This window comes from Halichoerus grypus, chromosome 10 (genome assembly GCF_964656455.1).
Source record: "Halichoerus grypus chromosome 10, mHalGry1.hap1.1, whole genome shotgun sequence".
Lineage (NCBI taxonomy): Eukaryota > Metazoa > Chordata > Mammalia > Carnivora > Phocidae > Halichoerus > Halichoerus grypus.
Window position 1 is genome coordinate 111,750,497 of NC_135721.1, and position 15,893 is coordinate 111,766,389.

The window sequence follows — 15,893 nt, forward strand, 5'->3', positions numbered from 1 at the left end:
AGTCCCTGTGTGTTCTGCAAGACTCGCTCTTGAGGAGGAAGGTGCACCTCACTAAGCTCATCTGCTTAGCAAAGCCACAAAACAAAAACCTCTCTTTTTACCTATGTTTCCACCTAAAAACAAAAACAAAAACCCTACACAACACAGAACTCAAGATTTGCTGAAAAATAACTTTTTCTAAGCTCGGAAAACTCTCCGTGCAGCAGATGGCCCGTATGCCTCTGTGGCGTGGTCCATTAGGAGCAGGGGGCGAAGCAGGGATGTCCCAGCAGCTGCTGGTGGGCACCTGCGTGGACTCCCGGAGCATGCGAGTGGGACTTCGCGGCAGAGCTGTGGGGCGGTGGAGGTCTCCCAGCAGCCTGGCAGTGGGAGGTCAAGGTGACTCGTGGGACCTTCAGGGTCAAGCCACCCAGGATTTAGGGACGACCCAAGAGGCTGTCAGTCCTCCGGTATAATTTAGACATGTTTTGGGAGTGCGCAAATTCCCTGAGATGAGGTTTTAGGACTTTCAGTGCAGATGGTACAAGCATTCCTTCAGGGTTCCCCTGGAGGCAGCTCGCTCCGGAGGCATCACTTCTGAGGAGGGGCAGGGGACTCCAGACGGTAAGCATATGGCACTTAAGACAAACCGTGGATGGCACCAACTTTTAAAGGTGACTCTTTATTAATCAATGGCTACATCTCTAAATTATATTTTTACAGATATGCACCTATGCAACTTAACGTGGCTCTTCTAAGCAGGTGAGCACTTCCTCCTCGATGCTCTATAAAAAGGATTTGTGTTCTATAGAGTGAGTTTTTTCCAGTAAATGTGGTTTAATATTTTAATTCTTAGAATGTGTCTTCTCTATGTGATGCAACTAAATTCTGTTTTGTTTGTGGAATGACTAGCACAGGCCAAGTCCCTCTCCCTCACTTAACAAAAGACCAATGAGCTGTTAATCGAGCTGTTATCTCCATGGTATTACTTGCTAAATGCACTGATTTCTTAAGTATGTGGAATCCTTTTTCTTTTGAATCTGTATATCATATATAAGACTGAATCTACTTAATAAACACTGAATAACAAACCGGATGCTTCATTCCCACCGTGTCCTCTCAACAGCCCCGCCAGCTAGCTCTCTTCCCTGCACGTCTGTGCAGGGCGGCACCGGCCCGCCGCTCTGCTGGTAAGTACCCCGCCTCTCCCGGCCGGCGCGCCAGCCCACCACAGAAGGCCCCGGTAAACCGTCCTCAAACGAATAAGCCTGTCATTTCTTTCGACACCCAGCCCGTTAGAGAAGAAAATGAACCTTCACTGGCACTCGTCGGGCGGCAGGTGTACTCCCGGGGGTGCACACCGGTCCCCACCCCACAGACGCACGCCCTCCCTGCCCGCCCCCGGCCCCACTGAAACCAGGCTCGCACACACCGGCCCTCGGTGCTGGCTTGGGAGACTGAGGGCCTGAACCTTCAGCACTTGATGTTCCGTTTGACCCAAAACTCCTGAGCCCACCTTGAGGGAAAAGGGCTGTTTACTTGTGCACAGACTTTTTTCATCCTACATAGATCATTTAGGCTAAACCTTGAGGAAAACTTGCAGGAATATGGCTGGGGCCAAACCTGTCATAAGTTTAAAAGCAATTCTGCGAGTTACAAGCATAAATGTTAGTTTTACTGTTAAAAGTGTGTGTGTGTGTGTGTGTGTGTGTGTGTGTTTACAGATACACAGACACACACTGCATGGCAGTTTTTAAAACATTTGTTTTTTGTAATGGCAAAAGAATCTTTCTAAAACCGAAATTCTGTACAATATCCAAATATATGAAATAGATAAACAGAGAGGGGCGATAGCTTGAAGCCACCACACCCAGGGAACCCAGTGTGGGGCCAAGGTTCATAAGATTAGCAGGGACCGTGAAAGCCAAAGACAGCAGTTACATGCCTCTCTTCACGCAATGTAGGGACCAAGGGCCACAATGCCTCAATGATACCATGAAAGGCCTGTCCTAACCCAAACTACCCCTGCTGAGAATCACCAAGGGACCACGAAACCCCCGACCTGGGCCAGCGCATCCGGAGCCCAGCCCCACTGCCCGCAGAGCACGCCGGAGGCGCCGGGAAAGCACTTACCTCCGGATGAAGCGCAGCAGCTCCACAGGATGGAAGGAGGAGGAGACCTCGCTCAAGGACAGAGAAGCGTTGCTTGATCCCCGTCTGGCTTCTTTACATGGGGCCCCAGGACCACTGTTGTCAACAGTGGACAGAACAACATCAAAGAGGAATGCCCCCACAGAACGGTGAACTAAAATTTACTGACAAAACAGGCAAACCTCCCTTTACTCAGGGAGGGGAAGGGGAGAACATGCACATAAGTGCAATTTAAAAATAATGATGAAGAGGGGCGCCGGGGTGGCTGTCGTTGGGCATCTGCCTTCGGTTCAGGTCATGATCCCAGGGTCCTGGGATGGAGCCCTGCATCGGGACCCCTGCTCCGCGGGAAGCCTGCTTCTCCCTCTCCCACTCCCCCTGCTGTGTTCCCTCTCTCGCTGTGTCTCTGTCAAATAAATAAAATCTTAAAAAAAAGATAAAAATAATGATGAAGAGGTATTATGCTAAGCGAAATAAATCAATCAGAGAAAGACAATGATATGATCTCACTCCTGTGGAATTTAAGAAACAAAACAGAGGAGCATAGGGGAAGGGAGGGGAAAAATAAGACGAAATCAGAGAGAGACCCTAAGAGACTCTTAACTCTAGGAAACAAACTGAGTGTTGCTGGGGTGGGGACAGGATAACTGGGTGATGGGCATTAAGGAGGGCATGTGATGTAATGAGCACCGGTGTTATATGCAATTGATGAATCACTGAACTCTACCTCTGAAACTAATACACTATATGTTAATTAACTGAATTTAAATAAAATAAAATTATGATGCACTAGGGAAACCCAGTTTACCAGAAACCTAAGAACCCTTTGCAAAGTCCTCGGCTCCCCTCCTTGATCTTTTGTATAAATCCAGATTTTATTAGATTTATTACCAGTCAGGGGGCTTCTTAAATGAGGGGTCCCAGCTGCCTAAGGAGCAGATGAGCCTTCTGAAATAGTCTGCACAACTTCATGTGGATGTGCATTCCTGGGGGAGAGGGTCCGGAGCTTCGGTCAGGTTCTCCAAGGAGTCTGTGCTCCAAGAAACGTTAAGAGCCACTGCACAGACAGCTGTCTCTTTGTCACGCTTATGTTCCTTATAGGGCTTTTGTCTACATCTTTTGGTAGTTAGTCCAGGCTTTCAAACTGATGCATGGAGAGAAGAGGAAGCGTGGGGCGCTGTCAACATTCGGTTTCAAGTCCTAGTCTCCAAGGTCACAAAGCCCACTTTCCCCATCAGTTTAGACGATGCCCCCACACAAGCACAACACAGCCGTGCCACCTCCTCTCGGGAGGCAAGCAGGCAGATGCTCTGGTCCCGAGGCCCCTGATCAGCGGGCTACTCTATTCAGCACACACACACATACCCACACACCCCTCTCAAGCAGGATCTGACTTAAGAGCAGGATGGACATAAAACAGTCATGATGCTCACCAGGCCAGTAAAATAATATCTTTTCCATATTCTGAAACATTATTAGGTTTTAGGTTTTCTCATCCTTTAGCTCATGAGTAAAACGGTCTCCCCTGCTGGGAACTCCGTCTCTCAACTTAGGACCGCGTCCTCAACCACCATAGCGTGAGGCCAAGAGCCAGATGTCCCGGGAGAGGACGCACCACCCCTCCGCGCGGGAGGCCCACCTCCCCACAGCCATCCTCGGGGCCTAGGGGCAGGCAGGTGGCAGGAGCCACACAGACGTCTGCTCCAAGTCCAGGCACTACTGTCCTGACCGGGTGCAAGTGAACAGTCGGGAGTACCTCCTGCGCGCCAGGCGTGAGCAACTCTACCAAGTAGGAATTACTGTCCCCATTCAGAGACGGGCGCGCGGGCAGAGAGGCTGCCTCGCCCGGGGCCCAGAGCCGGTGGGAAGCAGGGCCTGCACGCAAACGTCGCCATACCCTTCGCGACGGAGGTCCCGGCCCTGCATCCTAACGCCTGCTAAGCTCCCGCGGACCAGCAACTGCACCAGTACACACAGCGTCGCCACTAGGAGGCCGCCCGGTCACCGCAGAGCCACCTAAGCCGGCTTCGCCAGCCGCACTTCCGGGCCCAGCAGCAGCGAACCGCTCCCCAGAAGCTCGTGCACCACACACACAGCCTCCTTTCACCGGTTCACGGGACACGAGCTAGCGGGTACGTATTTTCACTCATCTGCACTTCCAGCGTGGTTTTTGCTTACTTTTGGCTTACTTCTATGCCGAGGTAGTTTCGGCTAGGCCCAGACGGCTGCGCGCGACTGCTCCACGTAGGGCTGGGGACTGCAGCCTGCCGCCCTCAGGCCCACTCCGCGAGTATCCGACCTCCTCTTGCCGGCATCCCCCTCCCGGCTGCCTGCTGGTCACCACCCGCACCGATCACCGGCCGTCAGGGATCTCTTGGGCAGTGTCTCCGTGGGGCAGCTGGGATGAGCACCCTCACCGCTCTCGTGAGACCTCTGCTCCCAGGGCACGCCGCCATGCCCAGAGTCTACAGACACCGAAACTGGCAAGTCGGGCCCTCAGCACTAACCTCACAGAAGAAGAGCTTCAGGCCGAGAACACGGGCTCTGGAAGCACGGTGAAGCGAGCAGGCTGCTGTCCTCCTGGCCCGCCTTCCCAGCCCAGCGGGGCGGCCGCACAAGACGACGGAGACAAGCGCGGGCTGTACAGGTTTATTTTTCCAAAACCACGAGACATACAAGAGCAGTGCTTTCCCTGGGCAGCCCCACGGACCAGACCAGTTTCCACCTGTAGCCTAGAGGCTGCCGAAGGTCACGGCAGAAGGAAGAGGATCTGCGCCCTGTCTTTGGTAAACAGACTCTGGAAGTTGACAACTCGGACTTGGCCAATACCGCATTAACGTCACCGTGTGACCGCCATCTTCTCACCCATGCTTCCGATGACAAAAATGCCACAGTGGATGAAATGGGGGTGGGGGGAGAGGTCTTTCAGGTGAAACGAGACTTGCTGAGGTCACACCAATTTTCTACTTCACACAGAAGCACTCACACAGGGAGACCAAAGTCAAAAAGGAGGGCTCTCGACTCTGCAACAAGTCGAGGTCTAAGAAATAAGGCAGGAAGCAAGGCGAGGGAAAACAACTACGGAGACGTCTATGTGCTGGAGGTGTGGCGGGGGGGAGAGGCAGGCAACAGGTGTGGCTGTTTCTTCCCCAACCTGCTGTCAAAAGGACATCAGATGGTCCCAGGTATTGCTGAAGGTGGGAACCCTGGAGCCAGATCTGGAAAGCCTGCTTGGGGCTGCCCAGGGCACTCACCCTTGACTCCAGAGCACTTAACACTGGTGGCGGTGATCTGTCACATATGGCAGCGAGCGGCCAGCGGAAGGTCGGAAGAGCAGAGACGTGAGGGGCGAGACACGTCCGCTCGGCAGAGCGCGGGCAGGCTGGCTGTGGCCCTGCAGGCCACGGCGGGTCCACTGGGCGACCAGGACAGGGCACTGGGCCACGCTGGCAGCTCTGACATGGGCGGAGAGAAGCACACCGCTTTAATGCGATGACGCAGGAGACGGATAATAAGGGAGAGACACTCATGTTCTCTGTACAATACATCCATTTACAGAATCGGCCAGTACTGTGTACAACATATAAATACATGATAAAACATTAGAGGTGCATAGAGCATACTTACAGAAGCCAAAAAGTTCACTTTATACATCCAAGGATAAAGAGTTAAAAATATAAAAATAAGAAACACACACTGCTTTGAAATGTAAAATGACTTTCACATACACAGGTGCGTGGAGATGCCCACTCCCATCGAGTCCAAAGTGACAGGGAGGCTGTCAAGCAGAGGAATTCACCTGCCAAACATCTGGACATCTGCCTCACAAGGTCTACAGATGGCATTTTAAGAGGAAAGACAACCCTATGCCCGACCCCATTGTCCGAGCAAGTCTATTCAAGGTTCCAAAAGCTCCTGTGGGCCAGTGAAGTGTACCGAGACAGGAAAGTCCCAAATTTGCTTCGGCAACAGAACCAAAGGTCAAACTGGCTCCTGTCAACGGACAAATGACTGTGACCCTGAGGTCAGCAGGTGCTTGGGCCCCCTGGTGGGCACTGCTGGGAGTTACTTTAACCCTGTCCTGGCTTCCCCAGCCATCGGCTCCCCCAGAGGGAGTAGCGTAAGGGAAGATGGCAGGGAGGGGGCAGTGGAAGACTGACATGCCTACTCAGTTCGGGTAGGTTAGTTCCCTTGATGGAGAACACAACCTTCTTTCTTCAGTTTCAAGTCCCTCTGGGTGTCGAGGCAGGCTCCCCACGCCACACCAGGCTCTGAGTTGCCAGGCAGGAAACCCTTCCAGCAGGCCCAGAAGAGGTGGTAAGTGACAGAGGGGCTTTAGCACTACAAATCTGAGGGAAGGGCAAGAGTGCTCTCGCCTGGAGAAACATAGTCTCTTAAATCAATGATATCCTGTATACAGATGTAAGATCAATCATTATCAAAATACGCACACTAAGTATACAACTTTTCCCATGGCCATAATTTATTATCTCACCACAAGGCACAATACACAGAGCTTTGAGGGTCCAATACAGTCATCGTGACAGAACGCGCCACAGCCCTGACACATGATCATAGCTTTCAGGCTGCACGCGCACTGCAGCGAGATGCTTTCCACCGTGCTGCTGTCAGTGAACATCTGCAAGGAGAGGGATGCGCTGTGGCTCGCACCGAAGTTTGCTTTGTGGCTCAGCTGCACCACACTCCCAGCAAGGCCTTTGGGAAAGGTGGGGGAGCTGGAGGAATAATTAAAGCTGGTGGAACTTAGCTGGAGTTTGGAAAGCTTCCCATAAAATGCCTGTTTGATATTGAGTTGGGAGGGGATGGAGGAAGGCTCCAGAGGCTGACCAGGCCCCTTCCCAGGCTCTCGGGGTAATTTCCAGAAGGGCAGGTCAAGGACAAAGGGCATCCCTTGCAAGTGATCCACCAGCTCCCGAGGACCAGGCCCAGTGGCGTTTCTGTTCTCGGCATTTGCCTTGAGAGGACCCCCCCCAAAAGTCTTCTCGCTCTTGATGCCAACAGAGGCAGGCGGTGGCTTTGGAGCCCAGTCTTCCCTGGCGGTCTGTACCCCACCAGACACAGAGTTTTTGCTTGGCCCCAACTTCCGACTGGGAAAACCAGGAGGGGCATCAGAGGGCAGTGGCGTTGGCTCCACGGGTCTGGGGCACTGAAGGGCTGCAGCCTCATTCCGGGGGCCAAAGAGCTTCTTCCCTTGGCCTCCAGCACTGTTCTGATTACCCAGGGCCCGACCTGTCTGATCGGGAGCCAAGGAGATCGCGTTTGAAGATGAGAAACAAGGGGCTCTCGAGGTAGTGAGATTTCCGGGACTTCTGCCTGGGGCAGCATTTGAATTACTGCACTGGGACACGTCACGGGCTTCCTTCTGATCTTCCGAACTAGCAGGAGAGAACCGCTCTTTGGAATCCACTTCTACTTTCCCAGAGGCAGCCGTCAGCTCTGTCCCTGGATAGAGGGAGTCTAGACTTGGGACTGTCTTGGAAATCTTCTGAGGTGCTCCAGGAGCCTGGGTGGGCTCCAGCCTGGCAAGACCAGTGCTTGCTTCAAGGCTTTCAGGTAGAAGAGGCTCCTTTGAAGCTCTTAAAGAACGGGAGCTGCTCTTGCCAACTGCGCAACTGTTTTCTGCCAAATCCTGCAAAGATCCCACTCCCAGGGAGCCGCCAAGGCTCTGCTCTTTCGTAAGCGGGAGGCGTGGGGATTCAGGTTTGCCGGTGACTTGGGCTGGAGGAAGAACCTTCTCTAGGGGCAAGGTACCCTGCAGCAACTGCATCACAAGTGGGTTAGTGGCCTCCACTGAGGACCCAGGCCTGCCCAGAGACATGAACCTCGGCTGGTACTCGGTGCTGGCCAGCAGCAGGGAATCGGGAACCTTTTGGGGGACTGCACATACACGAGACACCCAGCTCTGAGTAGCAGCCATGCTGTCTGTCCTTGTAACCAGACTCTGGTCACCGTTCACTTTGGAGAGTGAAGCAGAGTGGTTCCAACTGTGTTTCTCATCCGTGTCCACCACCAAGGCTCTCTTCACCACGGTGGCCTTACTGGGGTCAGCCTTGCTGTTGTCCTCAGACAGGTGGCCTTCATAGTCAGAAGCCGTGTCTGTGGACTCGCCATGAGGACTCAGGGCTTCAGAGTCTCCATTGATTTTCAACTTTCCACCTTCTACCGGTTTGCAGTCACTACCAGTGCCGTCATCAGCGCTCCCTCGAGGTGGCACTGTCCAGAGCAAAGGGAAGTGGTTAGGGTGGCCTAGCCCCTCCCCAGCTGTCAACTCCCCAGGTAACGCAGGAATGAGGGGGGCAGCTTTCTCCCACTCTTCCACGGCCTGGGGCTCAACAGATGGGACATGTTCCCTGGAGTCTGGTCCAGGCTGTCCCACTGCCTCATCCTTTGACAGGCCAGGCACCCAAGGAGCAGCACCATCAGAGACGAGGGCCTCAGTTGTCAAGTCTTCTTGTCTAGTAGCACTTTCCCTCGTGGGTGGGCATGAGTCACCAAGTCCTAATTCCTCATCACACAGTCTATCCTGCAGGCAACCAGCCAATGGTGATTCAGTGGGGGAACTAGGAGTCACATTCACAGGATCCTTCATGGTGGGGATACTGTCTCGCTCTAGAGCTTGGCCAGGTCCTCCTTCCAATACAACATCCCCCACTAGAGACTGCACAGGACAACCCTCTGGGGGAAGAGAGGGTCCTCGATCCTCATCATCGCTTTCCGAGGAAGTGGTACCAGACTCGTGTTCAGTTCTAACATCTAGATGCAACATACGCTGCTCAACTGATCTCTCTGGGGCTGGGGTTTGGGAGGACAGTGGGGGCAAAGCCTGGCACGGCTGGTCCCCGGTGGGAGCAACGGGGAGTTGGGAGGCATCTTCCAGCCCACTTGTGAGGACATCTGGAACCCTCTGCCGTGGGCAGCTCTCCTCCTTTCTGAGAACAATCAGGTCCTCTCTCCTGGCTCTGGACACGACAGTCCCAGCCTGGATATGCTCCCCATTCAGAGGACAAGGCGGCAGTAGTTGTGTTCGCTGTAGATCTGACGCACACTCTCCAGGGGTGCCCGGGGCTCCGCTGGGCTCAGGGTGGCCACAGGCCTCACCACCATCACCACTGCCGCCGCCTCTGCCACCTCCCTCATCGGTGGCCCCGTCGCCACCTCCACCCGGGCCACCCCCCCCTCCGATGGCAGTGGTGGCCGCCTCTCGATGACAGTGGTGGCCTCTCGCCCCTCGGACTTGCAGAGCACGGGCTTTAATGTCTGCGAGGGTCCTGGCACCAGTCCAGCCCCGGCAGGAGGACTCCGTGATGGGGACGATGCGGGGACATATCTGGTAAGTGGGCTGACCTTTAACCACCCAGGGTGGTTTGATACGTGAAAGTTGAATCTGCAAGAGAAGAATTGGAAAACAGTTTTAATTGACTGGGTGATCTGACCTAGGAACTGTACAGCTAAACCAAGATTTTAGTAGCTTAGGGGACACAGCCTCAAGAATCAAATAACTTTCTTTAAAAAATGAAATAATGGCAGTAAAATGGCTGTCCGTGACACCACACCATTCTTAGACGACTCTGCTCTAGGGCTGTCGTATGCCATGCTTCTAAATTTAATTTCTGGTGGGACTGTGTGAGTTACTGCACAAAGAATCTACCACCACCTAATAAAAGATTTAAAAACCCCAAAGGATTCTGACCTCCAGAGAGAACTTCAACAGAGTGAACAAAGCAGCGAGGAAGAAAAGAACCTTATCCCCCTGACCATCAGGTCAGCCTCATGAACGGCTCTCTTGTACAGGGCTCTACACTCTCACGTAATTAACACAAATGCCCAGAGCCTTCTCTCTCTGCAAAGGGGCTCTGCACATCTCCTGACCCTCGAAGGGAACCTGGCCCCAGGACAGCCGGGAATCAAACTGCCTCCTACCCGGATGGGCGGGACTTTGGGCTCCTCTTTGGTGGGCTGTGGCTTTTCGGCGTGAACACTTTCAATTGTGTTACGAAAGGACTGACGATCTTCAAGCCGGGGCTTCTTTTCGGGAAAGGATGCGGAGGCCGCCTGCTCAAAGGATTTCCTCTTCTGATCCTTGGGTTCCTGATCCGCAATCTCCTGAGGCAAGCTGGGAATCCTGTCTGGAGACACGGAGGCACGTGCCAGGTCGCCTGGATCGGTCTGTGTCCGGGAAGCCACAGGTTGAGTCAGGAATTCGGTACTCTCTGGTTCGGGTGCTACAGAGGCCGTGTCAGGCAGATGAGGGCTGCCCGCCTCTGCTGAGTCGCTCTCAGCCTCCCCATCCTTGTAGAGGGGGATGTCTGGTGCCACAGACTGTGTGTCTTTAGTGACCCCTGCTTGTTCTGGCTCCTGCTTTTTGTACAGATTCCTTCTGGCTCTGGTTCGGAGATCTGGCCGAGAGCGTTTCTTGAAATGCCCATCTCGCTGCCGGGTGGCTGGACCACGCTGTGGCCGTGCTGATTCTCCTGGGACATGCAAGTCATTCTTGATGTCAGCCTCCTCATGGCCCACCTTCTGATGCAATGACTCTTCTTTGGTCAAACCCAATCTGCAAACCAAACTCACACCATCAGTTTACAGGGCAAAGAGGGCATGCCTATTTTATTGTAGCTGTTAGATACCTCAGAACAAAATAAATCTGTGTGCTACATAGCACTAACCATAGAAAAATGTATGTTAGCTTTCCTACGAATGGCGTTAAGCTTAACAAGCCGGGCAAGCCACCGCAGCCAACCTGTTCTCGCCCCGCGTGCTGGCATGCACGACTCGGACAGCATCTGTCTCTCTGCCCCCCAAAGCCCAGACCAGGACTCGCAGCACCGAGGGCCTTACTTCTGTCCATAGTAGTCTTCAAAGAACTTTTCTTTCCACTGTTCCACCTTCTTTTCCTTCTCCATTTCCTGTCGGATCCTGACTTGCATCTCATGAGTGAATTCACCTAAAGAGAAATAAAGCTTTTGGAGTGTGTGCATTCAGGATACTAAGGTCTGTCTTATGGAAAGCCAAATCGTGCAATTCCACCACATCAAGACTTCTCAAAATACACATGACTTTGGTGGATGTGGAGCTCTTTTTTCTTTTAACCCTATCTCATACTTCACACTCATTCCTGTCTCCTCCAGAGCCACATCATGCTCATGGTCATGACAGAACACGTCCATGATGAGGGAAATTTACTTTTCCCTCAGATAATCAGTCTTCAATAACAAGCAACACACTGATCAATCAAAAGAGCAAAACAGAAACAAATAAACAAGAGAACCATTCTTACTCCCTGGGCAGAAAAAGGTTAACAGACCAGGCCTGATGGCTTATTCTTGGAAAGGCCTGCTTACAAGGCTGGCCTTTGGCTGACATCTGGGAGCTTGGATTTCAGGAGGGTTCCCACCCCCGTAAATGACATGAATGGCTCACTGTGCCTAAACTGTTTATGCAAACAAGATGGTTTATGGCGAGCACCTGCTTTCCTTCGGGGAATCTGGAATCTGGTTATGTGCCAGGCAGAGGCTTCCCACACGATCAGTTCTGAGTAAAAAAAAAAACCTGGGTACCGAGTCTCTAACAAGCTTCCCCAGCAGATTACATTTCACACGTGCTGTCACAACTCACTGCTGGGAGAACTGTGCACATCCTGTGTGACTCCTCTGGGAGAGGACACTGGAAGCTTGCGCCTGGTTTCCCTGGACGTCACCCCAAGCGTCTTTTCCCTTTGCTGATTTTGCTCTGTATTCCTTCACTGTGATCAATCATAGCCATGTGTACAACTGCAGGAGGAGTCCTGTGAGGCCTCCTAGTGAATCATCAAACCTAGAGGGAATCTTAGGGACCTCCCAGCACACTCCCCACGTTGCTTCCCCATAAAGTTACATTAAGAGAAGCTGACAATCACTCCACCCCAAGTGGCAACGTCTAAAAAGAGCACCCAGTAGAACTCAACGTGTAAGTCAATGCCACGGCACACTCTCCTCCACCCATCTAGACAACACCAGCATTCCTGGAAAGACCAGGAGTTTAGAGCTCGAATGATGATGAGGTGATGCAGGTGGAGACATACACTCAAACAGCAAAAGCCCAAACACTCTGTACCTTCTTTAAAGCTACAGAGCACATTAACACCCACCACATTAATCGGTATTGTGAGGAAAGCCTGCCTTATACTAAATACCCCTTGGGGGGAGGGGGGAAGGAAAGAGGAAAGAGGCGCAAAATGAATGTCTGGATTTTAAATACCAAGGACAAGTGACACCACACATGGCAGGTACCTCTCAAGCCGTCTGAGAACATCCACTCACCATCAGCCAGGCGTTCCCGCCAGCTCTGGGCCGCGTGAGTGAAAAACTCGTTATTCAGTGCACTGCTGCTGAGACGCAAGAGGCCATCTGTCCCCACCTAGAAGGATCAGGGTGAAAAGCACAATAAAGAAACTCAGAAAGAGAACCGAAGCCCACCCAGAGAGAGGCAAAGAGGTGGCTACCCATCTGCACCTGTCTGTCCACTTCAGGCAGGAGGAAGAGGAGCTGCTGCTGGAAGTGGGCTGGCAGGGCATGGAAGGTCCGAGAGTTTATCAGGGCCCGGAGGTTGGTGTTGACAAGAATGGACCCAGGCGTCTCAAAATCTATCTCTTCCCCTCTGTTGCGCTTCATCTGACCTGTGATTTTGAAGCAGCAAGAAGCAAGGTATAGATTTTCAGCTTTTCAAAGAAAAAGAGCAAATGCCAACTGAGGGAAAAATTTTAGTGGCAGCACCCGAACTACCCAGAACTTATCTGCACACACATCCAGTTCACCCTAACCTACACATCACAATTATTCTGTCCAGGTTACTGTTGTTGCCATCAAACCCAAGAGAACACTTGGGCCTACAGCCTCTCAGAGAAGACTCTGTACCATGCTGTGACACAGGCTGAAGAGGACACTCTTCCCAAAGAAAAGCAGGGAGGGGGGCAGGTTGTGAGCTTCCCTCCAAAGCAGGAGAACAAGCTCCACAAAGCCAGCTGGAGAAACGATGGAAGCTGTCTAAAAGCGAATCTAGTTAGTATACGACAGAAAACTCTGCAGAAGTCTTCCCTGAACGGGATGGAGAGCTATGATCTCCATGCAGAAAGGTACTAGGCTGTTTAAAGCCACTGAGATGTCAATCTCTCTCTCTCACAGAAACCTCCGCAAAAGTTACTTTTATTTGAAAAAATCACTAAGAATAGAGACCTGTGAGACCTTAAGGTTAAGCACTGCTGATGAGCTGGAAAAGCAGCAAGACAGCAAACCCAATTCCCATTTGGGCAATGGTTTATTCTAATTTTCAGAAGCCAAGGCTAGTCTTCTTAGTGGTTTCATGTGGCCTAGCTGCAAATAACCAGCATGTGGGCTTTGAGAAATAAACCCTGAACTAGCAAACAGCATACTGGCCTTGCAAATAGCCCTACTGACGGGTGGGAGGAACATGCTACTGAATTTGCTTGCAACCTCAAATTCAACACAGGCTTCCTTCCACTCAACGTTATGACTAGGCTAGAAAAAAGGGTGCCTGACCGAAACTTTGGATGTTAAGAACAAACGTGACAGGATGCTACTGAAGAAAGAAAATGGATGCTGGAATTCTTCACTGAGAATCTCAGAAGCAATTTTCACTCACCCAAACACTAAGCAGTACCAAGGCAGGCACGGGCCATGCCCTTACAGGGACATACAAGGAACAATGTGGCACCATCTCTGCCCACAAGTTCCCTCACAGTCTAGCAGAGAAGATCTACATGTGAAATAACCAAAATACAAGGTAAGAAACAAACAAACAAAAAAAAAGAGGGCCACCCAAGAAGTCAAAATAAACTGGTAAAGGAGGTGGGACAGAAGATTGTCCTCTTCTAAGGCCTGCAGGGGCCCCCCTTACAGGCAGAGAAATGAGTGCCGAGCCACTCACCTGTGGCCGGCTTCCGGAAGCCTCTCAGGAGCGGGGCAGGGTCCCGGGCGACCTCGGCCTGGCCACGAGTAGCAGCGCTGCCCAGGGCCAGAGAGCCGCTGCTGCTGCTGGACGGGCTGCCGCTCTCGCCATCGGCGTGGCGGCCCGAGAACCCTGAAGGCACAGCATTCCACTGGTCAAAAGCATCACCCGCCGCGCCCAGGGCTCTCAGACAAGCTCACTTCTCCCAGCTCTCCCTGAGACACTGCCCGCAACAGCGGGTGCTTCCGTGGCCCAACCCTGGGCTGTCAGAGATCACCACCTCACGGTCTGGCTTGACATTACCCCGTAGGAACGCCAAACCGCCATCTTAGTTTGCACAGCACTGCACCTTTACTGAGCACCTGCACACTCCTTCATCGAACCCTCACGCTGCCCTGCGAGGCCAAGGGCGGGGTGCACGGCAGAGCCCAGCACCGGAACCTAGCTCAGGCCTCACCACCACGGTGTGCTGCCCACCAGGAGGCCCTCCTGGCTCCACGGGCACGGCGCCACCTAGGTCAGACACTGCTGCCAGAGCGGGGCAGGCCCCAAGACCTGAGGAAGGAGCCTCACATCACAAGTTTGCACGTACCTGACGCCGATTCCACGTGGGCCCCGTTTACCTTCAGAGGAGTCAGGACAACTCGTGGCAGCATCACCCCAGTCTTTTTCTTTTGCTTGTTTGCCTAGATGCCCAAGGGATTACAAAAGGAACCTCAATCACCTGCAAGGCCACAAGAGTGGTCCCTCTCCACCATGTCTCCACCCACTGTTTGCTACAACGGAGTTCACATTCAACCAGCTCAGGTGGGTAATGGTGAGCGCAGCACGGACTCATGTTACTAAGCCAGGTGCTGGCCCCGGTGCCAAACACCACTCCAAGCAGCATGGAATGTACTGTCACCCTGTTTTACAGATAAGGAATTTGCCCAAGTTCCCAAAGCTAGCGAGCAGCAGGGCCATCGTTCCAAGTGCTGACTCCCAAGCTCGCGTGCCCCCCACTCTGCACTGTGCTATCCGAGTTCCGTGTTTGTCGGAAGTAGGAGTGAAACTATCCATCTGTGGTAATGAAGAAAAACCAACCACTCTGCTCTCAGATCCACTGCCCACTTGTAACTGTACTAACAGGTGGAGACCACACTGATTTGCTCCACTCTCCCGACATGCTCATAGCTAGCTGCAGAGGCAGAGTCCTGTCTCGTACGTGGGCTTACCTACCCCCAAGCCTAGCCACCAACTCTCCTCCCTACCTGTGAGGAAGCCCTGTAGCTGTCCCGGGGATTGGAAAGAGGCCGACTTTGAGATTCTGCAGAACAGGACGCATTCGAAGACGTTTCATCAAGAGAAACTGGCAGAGAGGGAAATAAAGGTTAGTCTCCAGCAGCTGCCTGTGGCTCTCGGCCCATCCTGTGACAGGTACTTACCGTCGTTTTCACCGCTCACAGTGCTGGCTTCGTTTGACCCACAGCTCTCCACGTCGGCTGTGTCCTCCGGCTCTTCTCCCTCCACTGCAACCGGACTGCGGGACCACTGCAGGGCGTCCTTCTGTGACAGCAAGGCACAACTCAGGTGAGCAAAACCCGACAGACCCTACAGGCACAGCAGTCACTCCTAAACGCACACTGCTTTAGGAGGAGAGATTTAGAATACTGGTAAGTTCCTATCCCTTTCTAACTAACCTCTTTCTCCACAAGTTCTTTTCATACGTACGTCACAAAAGTTAGATATAATTTCGCATTCAGTCCACTCAGTAAATGTTTATGGGGCACCTCCTATAAGCTACACCATGCTAGTTCCGG

At 52.7% G+C, this 15,893-nt stretch overlaps 1 protein-coding gene across 4 annotated transcripts in view; it reads right to left on the bottom strand.

The window, feature by feature from the left end:
* Positions 1-4,764: 4,764 nt before the first annotated feature.
* ASXL1 (ASXL transcriptional regulator 1) overlaps positions 4,765-15,893 on the bottom strand; it is a 73,543-nt gene continuing 62,414 nt past the window's right edge. For 2 of the 4 annotated variants that reach the window (XM_036093247.2, XM_078057051.1), the window contains 9 exons: positions 15,519-15,639; positions 15,345-15,442; positions 14,687-14,780; positions 14,074-14,226; positions 12,642-12,805; positions 12,450-12,546; positions 10,990-11,095; positions 10,072-10,705; positions 4,765-9,535 (listed from right to left, as the gene is read on the bottom strand). In XM_036093247.2, coding sequence (XP_035949140.1) covers positions 6,617-9,535; positions 10,072-10,705; positions 10,990-11,095; positions 12,450-12,546; positions 12,642-12,805; positions 14,074-14,226; positions 14,687-14,780; positions 15,345-15,442; positions 15,519-15,639 — 4,386 coding nt within the window. In that variant the 3' untranslated portion in view covers positions 4,765-6,616. Of the gene's footprint in view, positions 9,536-10,071; positions 10,706-10,989; positions 11,096-12,449; positions 12,547-12,641; positions 13,903-14,073; positions 14,227-14,686; positions 14,781-15,344; positions 15,443-15,518; positions 15,640-15,893 lie in introns of those variants that run through there. The other 2 variants (XM_036093250.2, XM_078057052.1) reach the window with 2 other exon arrangements.